Source organism: Eretmochelys imbricata, chromosome 2 (genome assembly GCF_965152235.1).
Source record: "Eretmochelys imbricata isolate rEreImb1 chromosome 2, rEreImb1.hap1, whole genome shotgun sequence".
NCBI classification, from domain to species: domain Eukaryota; kingdom Metazoa; phylum Chordata; order Testudines; family Cheloniidae; genus Eretmochelys; species Eretmochelys imbricata.
The window spans coordinates 24,539,739-24,555,918 of NC_135573.1; the positions used below are offsets into that span (position 1 = coordinate 24,539,739).

The 16,180-nt window shown below is 43.5% G+C and overlaps 1 protein-coding gene across 1 annotated transcript in view; it reads right to left on the reverse strand.

The window, feature by feature from the left end:
• Window positions 1-16,180, reverse strand: part of COL14A1 (collagen type XIV alpha 1 chain) — a 167,747-nt gene that overhangs the window by 42,599 nt on the left and 108,968 nt on the right. Inside the window, exons 34-35 of the mRNA XM_077808839.1 lie at window positions 14,012-14,089; window positions 13,644-13,730 (exon numbers count right to left, since the gene is read on the reverse strand). Of these exons, the coding sequence (XP_077664965.1) occupies window positions 13,644-13,730; window positions 14,012-14,089 (165 nt within the window). The remainder of the gene's footprint in view (window positions 1-13,643; window positions 13,731-14,011; window positions 14,090-16,180) is intronic.

Sequence of the window (16,180 nt, forward strand, 5' to 3'; positions counted from 1 at the left end):
GTAGGCACCAGAACTGGATGCAGTATCCCAGTATAGATTTCACCTGGCATGGAAAATTTCAGTCCAAATGGTTAGTCTGGCAAAGTTACAAGCAACTGTAAACATGGAAAGCGTCAGGTAACCTGAATTAAAGGCATCACTACATGTGCTGCCTATAAATTACATACTTTCTAAAGGTTTTCATGAGAAATATCCTGAAATTTCATCATAAATGGTTGTGGATAAGTATAAAAAAATTTTAAAGGTCTTTTTTTGAAGCTGATCTTTGAAACTAGTTGCACATAAGAAAAAAAAACTTGGCTTTAAAAAGAAAAATTCACAAGATGAGACAGGAAGTTTCTCTTCTTTATTTCCCTGAAACAATGTTGAACCAGACAGCTAGCACAGGTGAATTTCTGATTCTTAATTAGGTTATAATAGTTTTGTGTTGTTTTTTTATTTAGGCCACTAACTTCTTCCAGAGATTCATGAATCCTACCTGACAGGCTGACAAAAAATATATCTACCTCATAACTGGCCAAAGCCTACAATGATATGAGTCCAGTGCAGTTATTCTTATGCTTTATTTTGGGTGTAGCTACCAAGTAACTCTGCTACTGAACTGTATTATCTATTATGGTTAAGAAGAGCAAATAATTTTATTGGAAAATTAGGTTTTTGTGATCCCAGATATCCATATATTTTCTATGTAGTATTAACAACAGATACCCTTCTAATCAAACCTAAATTTATACAAAGGATGCCATGGGAAACATTTTTCATACTGAAAGAATTGATAAAAATTAAGCAGATTTACTTGCATTTTCACTTTCCTGATTATCCAGATGCCTTTTTTCTAGGACACTAATTTAATTCATATACATAGGAAATTAAACTTCAAAACACAGTTGATTGCTGTCTAAATTAAAACAAGACAATGGAATCGTTTTTCCATTGCAGCCGGATATATTTTTTGTTTGAGTGAGATCTGTTATCTCCAGTGAAATATTCACATAAAAAAAAGGCTCCCTGAGAGCTCTTCTTCAAGTCTGCACAGCTATGACTTGAGGGGTTTAAAGCTTTCACGAATGAGATCTTTACTAAATTTAAGTCTCTTTTTTTCCCTGTATGTCTTAAGATTTTTTCTTCTTTATGTATGAAGTGGTTAGGGGCCCAACTTCAACAGATGATTAAATAAATAATTTGCCTCTGGAAAAATTGAGAGAGATCACTAGAAGTATTTAAAAACAGATTATACATCAGGAGAAACAAAGTAAATTAAAATCATACTCCAGGCAAAACTGTTTGGATTAGATGATCCAGGAGGTCTTTTCCAGCCTATCATCTATGATTCTATGAAGAGCTGTGTGTGTTTTTTAAAGTTATGTACACCCTGAGGAGACAGAAGTATTCAATACTATAAAAGAAAATGTACTTAATCAATAAGAGCATTAAAACTTTATTATACACCTTATTATTTGTATTTTCTTAGCTCTTTAGTGTATAACAACAATTTGCTGTTTCACAAAGTTCTATTTTATTAATTTATATAGTGCCCATTTTTTCCACATTTCAGTATTGTGATATAAAATGTCAGAAATAGTCAAAGAAAACATAATGCTACCTACAATGGGCAGCACTGTGATCACCAACAATACAGCAATAAAGAACCCATCAAACACAAAGAAACGTAAAAAGAGGTTACCCACCATGTAGTAACTTGTGTTCTTTGTGATGTGTTGTCCCTATGTATAGGGCACTTCAGGTTGCACGTGTTTTATGTGCTCACAACTGGAGATTTTTCCCTAGCAGTGTCCATGTGGTCCAAGCATGTGCTTCCACTCTGCTTGTACTCTGCACTGAGGGAAATAAAGGGGGCAACCTTCTCAATCAGTAGTTCCCAGTAAGGGGAAACCAGACAGTAGGGAAGGAGGGTGGATAGTACACTACACATAGGAACAACACATCTTGAACTCAAGTTACTATCAGGTAACTCCTCCTCCTTCTTGCTCAAGCAATTGTCCCTCTATATAGTGCATTTCAGGTGAATCACAAACATTGTCTTTATCAGGAAGCAGGGGCGCTGGAATACTATGATACAACAGATTGAAGCACTATCCTGCCCAGAGAGGCTCCAGAAGCAGCTGCTTGCATCAGTGTATCGCATTCAGCAAAAGTGTGAGCAGAATTCCAAGCTCAGCAACAGGAATGTCTCTAAGGGAAGCTACCAAAGCTGCCTGAACCAGGGGTGGCAGGTTTGTATAATTTTTGGTGGTGCCCAGAACGGATCCAAGTCCCCCCCACACCCACCTGCCTAAGGCTCTGGAAGGGAGTTTGGGTGCGGGAGGGGTGCGGGCTCTGGGATGGAGTTTGGGTGCAGGCTCTGGGCTGGGGCAGGGGTGCAGGAGGGGGTGCAGGCTCTGGGAAGGAGTTTGGGTGCAGGAGGGGGTTTGGAGTGCAGGCTCTGGGAGAGAGTTTGGGTGCAGGAGGGGTGCGGGCTCTGGGAGGGAGTTTGGGGGCTGGATGCGGGCTCTGGGCTGGGACAGGGGGTTGGGGCGCAGAAGGGGGTGCGGGAGCGGTTGGGATGCTGGGTGCGGGCTCTGGAAGGGGGTTTGGGTGTTGTGTGTGGGCTCTGGGATGGGAGAGAGGGGTTGGGGTGTGGGAGTGTGTGCAGGGTGGGGCCAGGGATGAGGAGATTGGGGTGCAGAAGGCAGGCTGCTCCAGGGCTGGGGCGAGGAGCCAGAGAGGAGGACTCCCCCCAGCCCTCTCCCCCCCAGCAGCAGCAAGCTCTGGGGGAAGAGGGGGACCCCTCCCCACCCACCCACCCCCAGCATGACGCTGACCCAAGGCCCCCCAGGCTGCTGCTCAGGAGGTCCAGCCAGGATAAGTCGTCCCCCCCCAGTCACCTGCCGGGGGGAGGGGGCTGCTATGCGTCTCTTCCCCTCCTCCCTCCACAGGTGCAGCAGCTGCCTCAACCTGCCCCCGGTGTCGCTCTCTTGTAGCCAGCAGCAGCCAGCAAAGGAGTGCAGCGTGGAGCTGCAGGGGGCAGCCGCTCACTGTACAGGGCAGGCGGGGATGCTCAGGGGAGGTGTGCGAGGGTGGCAGGTGGGATACTCTGGGGGAGGCGCACGGGGGTGGCAGGCAGGGTCGGGGAGAGACCCGGCCCCAAACATTAGTGGAGCCAGGTCCCCTGGGCCCTGAATTTGCTGGAACCTGGGCACCATGGGCCCATATAACTTCCTGCGCCTGGCCTGAACTCTAGTTGAATGAGTTCTTATGCCATCCTCAAGTGAGATATCATTCATCTCATAGCAAAGTAGGATGCATCCTGGAATCCATTTTGACTGTCTCTGGGAGAAGATGGCCTCGCCTTTCACACTGTCACAATTCAGGGCATCTGCACTTGTCTTCCTTCTCCATTGTCCACCGAGGGCACTCACTCTAGGCTCCTGGCTCCTCCACCATAACCTCTCTTGGGCAGAGACCCATCTCTCTCCTGCTCCTGATCAGGGTTTTTCCAGGCTGCACAGTTCTCTGCCTAACTGTGATATCCCCAGCAAGCCAGCAACTTCTGTGCTTTGCTTTCTCTTTGAAAGCTATAAACAGCTGTAATTACCAGCAGTCACAGGTTACCACACAGCTCTTTATAAGCAAGCACATTTATCCTTAAGGTGAAAATGTTGCAGAGAAAACATTACAAACCATAAAAGAACCTACATGCAGACTAAAAAGCTTACCAGAGGTCACCCCAACTCCAACTTCGGGCTCTGGTAGATGTCAGTCCTTCAAAACCCACCACTGGGTCTTCCCAGTGGTTACAAGTTTGTAATTGTCTCAGATTCAGAACCATAACCATCATGAATAGTTCAGTCTTTCCATTACTGTAAATAGCTTGGGCCCTCGAACTTCAGATTCTGGGAACAGGTAATCAAAGGACAATGCTCCTCTCCTCAGAGCAGAGTTTCAAAAGGTTGGGGTTTTGCATAACTAGAAGTGGGAAATTTGCATTTGCCTCTCCATAGAGCAGTGGTTCTCAAACTTTTGTATTGGTGACCCTTTTCACACAGCAAGCCTCTGAGTGTGACCCCCCCTTATAAATTAAAAATGCTTTATTATATTTAACACTATTACAAATGCTGGAGGTGAAGGGGGTTTGGGGGTGGAGGCTGAAAGCTCGTGATCCCTCATGTAATAACCTTGTGAGACCCTCAGGAGTCACGACCCCCAGTTTGAGAACCTCTGCCGTAGAGATTACCCAAGCAAACACTTGGACCTGTTTGTCCTAAAAGTTCATTCTTGTCTGGCAAGTTGTTCAGTCCTTTGAAGTTCACACCACATCTCTCCCCTATAGAGAAGTTGCATACAATCCCAGCCCACAATAGTAAATAAACTATGCATTTAATACAATGAACTCCAAAGATACTTAAACTTCATTCAATACATTTTTTTCAAGGATATTGCAGGAAATTGCCACGTCTGTCACATATATGTTCTGTGGACGAGATGAGTTTAGGGGACATTTCGAAAGGTTTAATTCCGTGAAGGTAAAAAGCAAGAGCCCTAGGCATGTCCAGTGAATTCCATGCCACCTCTTTTCTGCCAAAGTGGGGTTTAGGGAAAAACAGAAGGAGATGGATAGTTTGGTTGATGTGAAAATCTGACATCACCTTAGGGACAAACTCAGGATGAATTCACCTTAACCTTGCGGAACACTCTATGGAGGAAGTCAGCCAGGAGCACCCCATTCTCCCTGACTCTTCTGGCTTACACGATAAAACCAGAAATGCTCCCTTCATAGATATATGTAACAGGGAACAGGATTGCAGGGTCTTGGTGAGGGTGATTTAAAAAGATGCAATCCCCAGGGTAATACCAATGTTGCCACAAGAAGGAAGACGCAAATCAAACCCTTCAGGAAGTGGGCAGTGACTGGATGGGAGAACACAGAGTAGGCATCTGCAGGAGGATGACATGGGCTCATTGCCAACCGGTATTCTCTGAGGAAGCTGTCAGATAACCCTGAGAATTTTAAGGACAAGAGGTACTTCAGTATGTCTGGGATCTTAGCTTGTAAAGGGGAAATTCCTGGTTGGTTACACCAAAACATAAGTCTTTTTCTACTTTACTTAATAACATTTGCTGGCAGAATCCTTCCTACTGCTGCTCAGGATGGCCCAGACATCAGACAAACAGGCCCTCTCTAACTCTGACATCCATCCAAATACCACGACCTAAGATGAAATGAGACTGGTTTGGGATGGCAAGTCCATCCTTTGTCCTAGATTAGTATCAGATGTATCAGAGGAAGGAGGAGAGGAGATTGGGTAGATAGTTGCAGAAGCATTGGGTACCAGAATTGTCAGGCCCACACTGATGCTATAAGGATCATAGAATCATAGAATATCAGGGTTGGAAGGCACCTCAGGAGGTCATCTAATCCAACCTCCTGCTCAAAGCAAGACCAATCCCCAATTTTTGCCCCAGATCCCTAAATGGCCCCCTCAAGGATTGAACTCACAACCCTGGGTTTAGCAGGCCAATGTGCAAACCACTGAGCTATGCCGCCCCTCATAGGAAAGGATGACTTGCTAGTTGTCCTGTCTGTTTTTCCTCAACTCTTGAGTTAAGAGGAGAATGGGGGTGGGATGTGTACCACAAGGCTCCCAAACATTGTATGAGAAACATGTCACCTAAAGACCCTGGCCTGCAGCCCCTCTGGAGCAAAACTCCTTGCAGTTGTTGTTCACATGGGACACAAAGAAATCCATGTATGGGAGACCCCACACCCCAAACACCTCACAGACAATCAGGTTGTGCAACTCCCACTTGTGTTCTGTGAAGAAGAGTCTGATCAGAGAATCCACCAGAGTGTTGTGGATACCTGGCATGTGGATACTGGTTAGTGTAATCAGCATGGGAATGTACCAGAGGGTGATGACCTCCATGCAGGGCTAATGAAGCCCGTGCTCCTCCTTGTTTGTTAATATAATAAACTGCCATCATGATGTCTAACAACACCTGAATTGACTGGTTGCAGATGTAAGGGAGGAATTGCTCGCAGGCTAATCTGACTGCTCTCAGCTCTAACAGATTGATGTGAAGCATAATCTTGTGAGGGGACCACTTCCCCTGTCTCTCCATGTGTGGTCACAGTCTTTGTTGGAAGTGGGGTGTTTGAATGGTACCCCCACTGAGTAAGGGAGGCTAAGCTTCTTTGGGGAACTGTGACTAGCAGGTAGAGACTGCATTTGGCCAAAGTGCCTGCAACCAGGCTTGTAGACATCTGAGGTAAAGCCTCACAAATGAATGTAGGTCTATTCAAAGCAAGGCATGAAACAAAGCATGAATTACAGTAGCCTTCTCAATATGTAAAAGATGTAGCTAGTAGAAAAGAGATGGATCAGGATAGTAAGCAATGTGTGATAGCTTACAGGTATGGCCTAGCACGTAGTGCAGCGTATGAAAAGCTCATGATCTAGATGGGAATGGGCTATAAAAATTAGTAGACCAATCGTAAAGCATGTGCTATGAGGTATTAACCAATAGTATTAAGTGTAAGTGTGTAAATAAGCTGATTCATGATTATGTACACTGTATGTGTGGTATGTGTGGTATGTCCTAGACTCACCCTCTCTGCCAGTCAACTCTAGTGTAGTTTGATTGTATGCCATTAATGATGAGTACAGAGTTCAGCTGATTTCTTGGATACCAGAGAACTGGACAAAGTGTTCTCCCAGAACTGTGTGAGGTGTTCCGGATAAACCGAGTGGAAAAGGTCTCAGAGGGTATCACAACAATGGGTCACATAAGTATTTATGGCCATATGGTTCAACAGCACCAGGCAGGATCATATGGACATTCTGGGGCTCAAATGTATTCACTGAGTGAGTCCAGTGATAGAGAGGAAGCTGTCCTCAGGCTGTAAAAAACCTTGCCCTAATGAATTCTATGGATTGTGAGGGTTCCTGGGTGGACTTCTTCAGGTTCACCTGGAGGCCTAAACTCTTGAACAGAAGCATTGCGCTTGCCTCCCACCATTTCCTGGCAAGATCATCCCTTCAGAAGTCAGTCATCTAAGGAAGGGTAAACTGTGGCCCCTTGCTGACAAAGTCAGCAGGTACCACTGACAGTACATTGGAAAATACTCTTGGAGCCATTGAGAGCCCAAAGGAAAGAGCTCTATATTGGCAGTGCAGTTGACCAGCCACAAATCTCAGGAATCTCCTGTGTGCTAGATGAATGTCTATGTGAAAGCAGGCCACTTTGAGATCGAGGACCGTGAATGAGTTGTCTGAAACTAGTAATGAGATATTGGAGTACAGGATTACCATTCTGAACTTTAGGTAGCAGATGAACTTGTTCAGTTCCCTGAAGTCCAGAATGGGTCTCTATCCCCTGTCTTCTTGGGGACGAAGAAGTACTTTGAGTAGAACTCATTTCCCCTTGAGGTAGAGGTACCAGATCTACTGCCCCCAGTTTGAGGAGTCATTCTACCTCCTGCAGGAGGATGCTCTCATGAGATGGGTCCCCAAAAGAAGATGGGAAAGGGGGTTAGGGAAGGAAGAGAACTGGATGGTGTACTCCAAAGAAATAACCTCTAGTACCCATCTGTCAGTTATGATTTCTGCCCAGGCATGCAGATAATGAGAAAGTTGGCCTCCACAGGCAGGGGAAAGACCAGAGGGGTGGGGCAGATCTTGAGACACAGTTGGTGCACATTTCTTAAAGTTGATTTGTATACCTTCAAATCAGCGGCACTGCTATGGGTACCCACATGGCCCCACAGTGTGCCAACATTTTTATGGCTGACTTAAAACAACGCTTCCTCAGCTCTTGTCCCCTAATGCCCCTACTCTATTTGTGCTACATTGATGACATCTTCATCATCTGGACCCATGGAAAAGAAGCCCTTGAGGAATTCCACCATGGTTTCAACAATTTCCATCCCACCATCAACCTCAGCCTGGACCAGTCCACACAAGAGATCCACTTCCTGGACACTACGGTACTAATAAGCAATGGTCACATAAACACCACCCTATACCAGAAACCTAATGACCGCTATACTTACCTACATGCCTCCAGCTTTCATCCAGACCACACCACACGATCCATTGTCTACAGCCAAGCTCTACGATACAACCGCATTTGCTCCAACCCCTCAGACAGAGACAAACACCTACAAGATCTCTATCAAGTGTTCTTAGAACTACAATACCCACCTGCTGAAGTGAAGAAACAGATTGACAGAGCCAGAAGAGTACCCAGAAGTTACCTACCACAGGACAGGCCCAACAAAGAAAATAACAGAACACCACTAGCCATCACCTTCAGCCCCAAACTAAAACCTCTCCAGCACATCATCAAGGATCTACAACCTATCCTGAAGGACGACCCATCACTCTCACAGATCTTGGGAGACAGGCCAGTCCTTGCTTACAGACAGACCCCCAACCTGAAGCAAATACTCACCAGCAACCACGCACCACACAACAGAACCACTAACCCAGGAACCTATCCTTGCAACAAAGCCCGTTGCCAACTGTGTCCACATATCTATTCAGGGGACACTATCATAGGGCCTAATCACACCAGCCACACTATCAGAGGCTCGTTCACCTGTACATCTACCATGTGATATATGCCATCATGTGCCAGCAATGCCCCTCTACCATGTACATTGGCCAAACCGGACAGTCTCTACGTAAAAGAATAAATGGACACAAATCAGATGTCAAGAATTATAACATTCAAAAACAAGTCGGAGAACACTTCAATCTCTCTGGTCACTCGATTACAGACCTAAAAGTCACAATATTACAACAAAAAAAACTTCAAAAACAGACTCCATCAAGAGACTGCTGAATTGAAATTAATTTGCAAACTAGACACCATTAAATTAGGCTTGAATAAAGACTGGGAGTGGATGTGTTATTACACAAAGTAAAACTATTTTCCCATGTTTATTTTTCCCCCCTACTGTTCCTCACTGTTCTTGTCAACTGCTGGAAATGGCCCACCTTGATTATCACTACAAAAGGTTTTTTTCCTCTCCTGCTGGTAATAGCTCACCTTACCTGATAACTCTTGTTACAGCGTGAAGTGAGCTGAAGCTCGCAAAAGCTTATGCTCAAATACATTTGTTAGTCTCTAAGGTGCCACAAGTACTCCTTTCCTCTCTTGTATGTCTCTTCAGCTTCTCTTGCTTTACTTCCATTTATTCTCTTACTTATCTCTTCTGGGCGGTCTTTTAACTTCCTCGTCTTTGTCTACATATTCTTGTGGCATAATAACTCTTTTACTGCTCTCATTCTTGTTGAATTCTCTTCATTAATTCTTCCTTCTCTTCAACAAGCCTCCATCGATTTAGTTAGAGCCATTCTTTCTTAGACCTTCTCATCCCTGCTGTAGTAATGGCTGCATCCACACTTGCTTCTTTGAAAAACTGCCATTGTTCTTCTATGTTCTCCATCAGTGATGTTAGATCTTCAGATTCTATCACTAAGTTGCAGCTTAAAATGTGCCTTCACAGCTGGATCTAACAACTTTCTAGCATCATGCATACCTTCTGCATTGCCTGGTGTTAGCTTCTTTATTTTTATTGTCCCAATAACAAGATGGTCACTTCCAACAGCAGCACTCATTTAAACCCTGGCATTGAACAGTGATCTTCTCCAGCACTTATTAATGATCAAGCTGTCTCTGGGTGAAGCCATCATTTGATTTCAGTTTCAGTTTATGTCTTTCCTTATGTGGAAATAGCATACCCCCAATGCAGAAGTCAACATAATGTTCTCCCCATTGTTAGTCTGTCCTGGGATGCCATGTCTGCCCATAATGTGTTCATACCATAATGTGTTCATATCCAATATTATCATCATCACCAATTTGTGCATTTAGATCTTCCCTGAGGATAACAATATCATATTTGCCAAGGATGCTGTGCAATCTTTCAGAGAAATAGTTGAACCCAGGGGTTGGCAACCTTCGGCCCATGGCCCATCAGAGTAATCCGCTGGTGGGCCGAAAGACAGTTTGTTTACGTTGACCGTCCGCAGGCATGGCTCCCCGCAGCTTCCAGTAGCCGCAGTTCACCATTCCCGGCCAATGGGAGCCGAGGGAAGTGACAGACTCCTCCTGCTCCTGTTGCTATTCTTCCCCATGCTACTGAAGTTGTAGTTCCTCAGAAGGCTGAAGAAGCTTCTCTTCTATCCTAGGAGTCCTAGGCATGCTGGGTTATACTGGATGGTAATTACATGGGTCTTCCAAGGCCCAATACTGCCACTAAAAGAACTCATAGCCCCTCACTACCGGGCTGCAGCAGGAAGGGTACCAATGAAAATAGGGGTAATATTCCGTCACACAGGAGTAGTTAGAAATGCTGGAAACTCCACCCCCGCAAGCAGTGCCTCAGGGTATAGTCCAGGACCGGGTGTCCATCGTAGTCCTTTTCTGACTCTGAGGAGTTGATCATGGAGAGGGAGTCCTTAATACCAGAGGAAATGGTGTTGATCTGCCTCTACTTGTTGATAGTAACAGAGACAGTCTGGCTTGACCCCTACTTGTGGATGAGGATGAGTATCATAACAAAATAGTACTGACTGAAGTTCTGGGGCTGGGCATTGTGGTCTGGAGTGGAGAGATGACTCCAGTTCCGGGAGCAGTAGAAGGTCTTCCAGAGTGGAGCAGTGAATCATAGTTGATGGAGTCATTTTCATAACTCGGGTCGTTGAAGTAGAGGGTGCCAGATCTGGCAGTACCAGCTAGGATTTTGGTGCCAAAGAAGCAGTCCCATTACCAGAGTGTGCTCCAGTTTTCCCTTTTGAAATCTTGATCTGGTGCTTCTCAGCGCCAGATGGTCCCTTTCCAGAGCACAAGGCTCCTGATGACTTGGTTTGGGACTTTCCCTCATACCTGGAAGACTGCTATTCTTTCTTCCTCATAACACAGTCATTTACAGACTTGAAGTGGGATTGAGAACATTCCCTCACAACCAATTAGGGCCTGAGTCTGCAAGCCTTCCACATCCAAACCTCCCACTTACTTCAAATAAACTTTTGCACATGAAGCAGCTGCAGGACTGAGACTTAATATCTCTACTCAAAATTACTTATCCATCTCTTTATTTTCATGCAATTTCTCTGCTAGAGAAGAGAGAGCAAGGCAAGTGTATTCACTACACACCTCCACTGAAACACCATTTCTGAAATATCTATCCATATGCAGCTGTTTGGGGAGGGTTTGGCATACACCACACTTGAGAGATTTCAGCAAAGGCAAGTATCCTTCCTTTCTTTTGAGTACATAAGGCAGGTATGTGAGGCTAACATGAACTATTTTCTAGTTCACCAATCAATTCAAAACAAACTTCAATAGCATATAGCTCAAAGAAACAGATCAGGATGTTCTCCTAGGACCTAGCCTATTGTAAGAGAATGTCAACAAAATTCTGCTCTTACCTATGGTTCTAAGGGAGTGTCTGCCTCCAAATCTTCCTTTCTTGGTGCCATTGTGATAATTGAGAGGACTCACACAGTTACTTTTTTAAATGCCAAGCTAAAATTTACTTCACTCACAAGGTGCAAAATGACTGGGTTACTGGTTATTAAAAATGTAGATACCACTACCATAGGCATCTTAAAATATTATACATGAGACATATGGGAAAGAAAAGGATACACAGTACAAAATAAAATAGACTAAATTAATGACAATAAAATAGAGTAAATTAAAATGGATGATTTTAGATAAACCACTAAACATCAGAGTTATTCTAAAGCACTGGATTATTAAAAGGAAAGAAACGACTTACCCAGAACATATTCTGTATTATGTCAGTGGCCTGGTATACTCTAACAATACATGTGGCAATACAATTTTAATTCACTAGCCACCATAAGAGGCACATTTTGTAGGAGTGAAAAACAACAGTGAAAGAAAAATGCCTACCAATGTTGAAAAGAAGCATGTTTCTGTAAAGTTCAGGGGCCATCATGGAGTCATGGCAGGGATTAATTTCATCCTAGAATCCTAGCTAGAATTGATTCCACTTGAATGCAAAAATCCCATCAGGTGAAAGGATTTCTTGAAAAAGCCTGCAGTAGTGTCAGATAATTACAGCCCTTAGGGGCTAGTTTAGCAGTCCTTTCACACTTATCACTCCCACTGACACCACTGAAGGACTACAAGATAAAAATCATATTGTCCTTAAAATAATTAGAATTTTGACTGGATTCCTGTATCCACTTGAAATGAACTCTGGCTGCTCAGACACAGAAAACATGTTCAAGAACAGTTCATTCTTGTAAAAAGATTAACCCCCAAGATGCTGCCAGCATAAGTGTCGGCTTGGATATGCTGTGCATCTGTCTAAAGTGCAAGTTGGGCCTGTCCAGTGTCTAGTCTGATTTGTGCACTCAAGGCTTTTCAGAAAACTATTTTCCTTCCTGAGTCAACATTTTTTACTTAATCACAACAGCTCTTCTCCCTTATCCTTTTTCTCTGTCCCTTTACAATGTGATTATATATCATCTATATCTCTCTGTGTTCGCATAAATGTATTCATGAATTCCAAACCTGAGGTCCTCAATTTACATGAAAATCTCTATGTAAACTTAGTGCCAGTCCTATGAAGCTAATCATACAGGTTTACACTGCAGGTTTAAAAGAAAAAGCACATCTAACTGTTGTGTAAATTTGTTAGGGACACTGGTAAAGAAAAAAAAATCCCATCATTGCAAACTAGAATTAATATTTTTAAACTGCTAAAAATCAGCCAATTGAGGCCGAATTGTAGCATTTAGCCACTGGCCTGAGTAAGAGCACCACAGAGATTTTAGGGAGACATTGAACCACCCTCTCTCTCTGATCTGCTTGATACAAGGGAGACTGTAGGTTGCACCATGTTTTAGAAGTGCGTCCAGCCTGGTCTGAGATGATGTGGAAGGAGGGCAGGATCATGTACCCCTTTTGTGTCCCTGTGGACAAGATGAACCACAAGAGGAACAGTCCTTAAGTTCCTCCAAGCAGAGAGACTGCAAAAGAGTTTAGCTCTAATCCAGGCCATGCAAGGTGGGAAAGGCTTCTTTCAACTCCCTGCCTCACACTCTCTGCATCCTCCTAAGGGCCAGGCACAATCTGGCCTTTAATTCATATGCATATTGTTACTGATCAGGTGTTTCAGAAAGCTAGATTCCAAGGTGTATTTAAACGTGTGTACTAGAAAGCATTCAGATAACACTATGGTGGTTTAAAAAAAAGTGGCAAATGGGTGGCATTTACATAGCATGTCTCTTGACTCTAGAGACAGAAATCAAAGTTTCTACAAATTGACATATTATTATTTGTATTACCATAGCACCTAGGAGCCCTAGTCATGGACAGGACTGCACTCTGCTAACTGCTGTACAAACAGAACAAATACAGTCAATCTTACTGCCCTGCAGTTGGATTATACGATAAGAATTTGGTTCACTAATAGGGTTAGTTTTTTAAAGCTACTGCATGAGGTCTTCACTAGCTAAGTGGAGTGAATATGCATCTCTCTGCCAGCTGTAATTAACTGTAATAACTAAAACAGTACAGCGTATCCCTTTTTCCCAGCCAATAAGACTGAAGAGTGGAGTATCTGGTACATCTGAGTACAAACATGAATAAACGCTTACCGGTGGTCCGGGAGGTCCGAGTGGTCCTTTGCTAAATTCGGAACAGGAGCAAGAATGAGGAAGAGATGGGCAACTTTCCTCATCTCTCTGAGGAGAGAGCAAAATAGTAAGTCTGTATTCAAAATATAAATTCAACAGCTGAGAATTTATAGATCAAGACAACAAATATTGAAAGGAAAATTCAAAAGCTCCTAAATAATTTAGGAGCATGAGACCCATTGAATTTCAATTGGACTCTTGCTCCAAAGACAATTAGGTCCTTTTGAAAATCCCACCTATTGATTTCATGAGGAAAATTGCAAAAGTATTTGGTCTTGATGCAAGAAAAAAAAAGGTACGATGGTAGTTTTAAAAAAAGGGATTCTTACCAAGGCAGGAAGTTCGCAGCATTTGTCTCTATTGGCCCAGGAGGTGGTACAAACAATGTCAAACATCTGTAACTGGAACTGTTTGGAAAAAAAGGAATAAAATTCAACGTGTCTGTTAGAAGTTCAGTGAAAAGGGGAGCCACTGCAAAGGGGGGGGCCATTGATCAGGGCACACAGGAGACTGATGACAGAGACACGTGAGTAGATTTAAAGCAGCAGGTCACAACTATACCAACTTTAATATAAAAATGGGGGGAGGGGAGTATGGTTGACCACCCTGTCCAAAATACCAGGCTTTAATTGGGACCACTATGGGCTTGAATGGCATCATGCCCACTCCTGCTTCTGAATTCCCGATTCAGCCCCATGCTGCAACCCACCACCCTCCCCCCTCAAGGGGGAATGAGGCTAAAATCAAGAAGGAGCTCTGTTTGTACAAACATTCTTTTTGCGAATACAGACTAACACGGCTGCTACTCTGAAACCTGTAAAAACTAAATACTTCCTCTGACCTCACAGGTCCCATGCTCAGATTTACTCTGGAACCTGTTCCCCTGAAGCCTTTTACTTGCACTGCACACCTGCCACAAGTTGTGACAATATTTAGTGACATTTATTACCACTTCTAGTTTTATTTTATTTTTTAAATTAACTCTTTTCAATCCTTATTATCCCCAGCTACCAGGGCTCAGGATACCATGAGAAAAGCAACAACAACAAAACACAACACCAGACATCTTGCCAAAAACACACACAAAGAGGGAAAAATTCCTTCCTGACCCACTAAAATGATTGGGTTAAACTTACTGCAAGCCTGGAAACCCAGCTCTAATGGCTACCCCATCTATATGGCAAAGGGGTTGGGACTGCTTTCAGAACCAAGAATGGCTGATGTGTGTCCAGGAGTGCTTAACACATGAGAGGGTGGGTTTGGTGGGGCCATTTGGCTTCCTTACCTCCCCGAATTGGCCAATGGGGGTTAAAGGAGGTGGAACTTCTGCTCCACTCTCCCCAGCCCAAGCCCCACTCTACAGTGTTCTGGGTGGGGAGACAGGAAAAAGGAAGGGGAAAGTGGTAACAGAGAGCACACTGCCCTCCAACCGGGACCCCAGAAGGTGGCCATTCCCCTGCCAGCCCAATCAAACACCTCACCTCTCTAGCTAAGTCGGGAAGAGGCAATCTTAAATGGGCTTGCACACCAGGATATAGCCTAAATACAAAAGTTCGCCACACCACAATACATTTTAAAATGGTACAGAAAATGCTGATTTAATACAGAAGTCATCGACTGTGTAAAATGATGAAGATACCGGAAAAATATATAAGAGAAAGTAAATGAACTGTAGAAACAGAATGAAAACCCTTCGTTAAATGCAAAGATAGGTCTCAGAAAGGTTCCTCCTGAAGATGATACTATTTCTTCTCACCAACAAATCCTGTTCTTTTTTTAAATTTTCTTTCCTTGTGTGATCATACAGTAGTGGAAAACAAAAAGGGTCCCAATGGCACAAGAATGGAGTTTAGAAATGTCACACTGTGTCACCAATAATGAATCAGTGCACAGACTGACAAATAATATTGTTCATAAAAATTGCAATCTAAGTCTAGATACAATGGTCTAAAATTGAGTATTCCTTTCACTACTCCCTAAGGGCCCAGTTCTGTGGGCATTTGCCCATATGGGTGGCTTTGCTCACCTGATTGGTCCTACTAAAATCTCACATGGCCGGTAGCTCATGTGCATGGCTCTTAGCAGACGTTCACATGAATAGCCCCATGGACTTCAACAAAAGTACTCACTTCAGTAAAGGTAAGTGTGTTTGTAAGCATCTGATGGACCAGGACCTAAGTTTTAAAGTTGAAATACTTTTATATGTTGCAGAAACCTCGTGCTACTGCTACCTATTAATTTCAACCAGACACATTATTTAAAGGTTTCACTGACATTGTTTCATTGCCAGTAAGGAGATTGGGTCGAACTATGATTTCTTTGTGAATGGAAAGATTTACTTAAAACTAAATCATATCTAAGGGTACTAAAATGAACTCTGTGTGTGTGTGTTTGAGATTCATACACACATACACACGCCACTTCTTATATATCACATATTATACTCTCTCCTCTACATATGCATACACATTCTTTCATTTTCTCCAGATTAAACAATC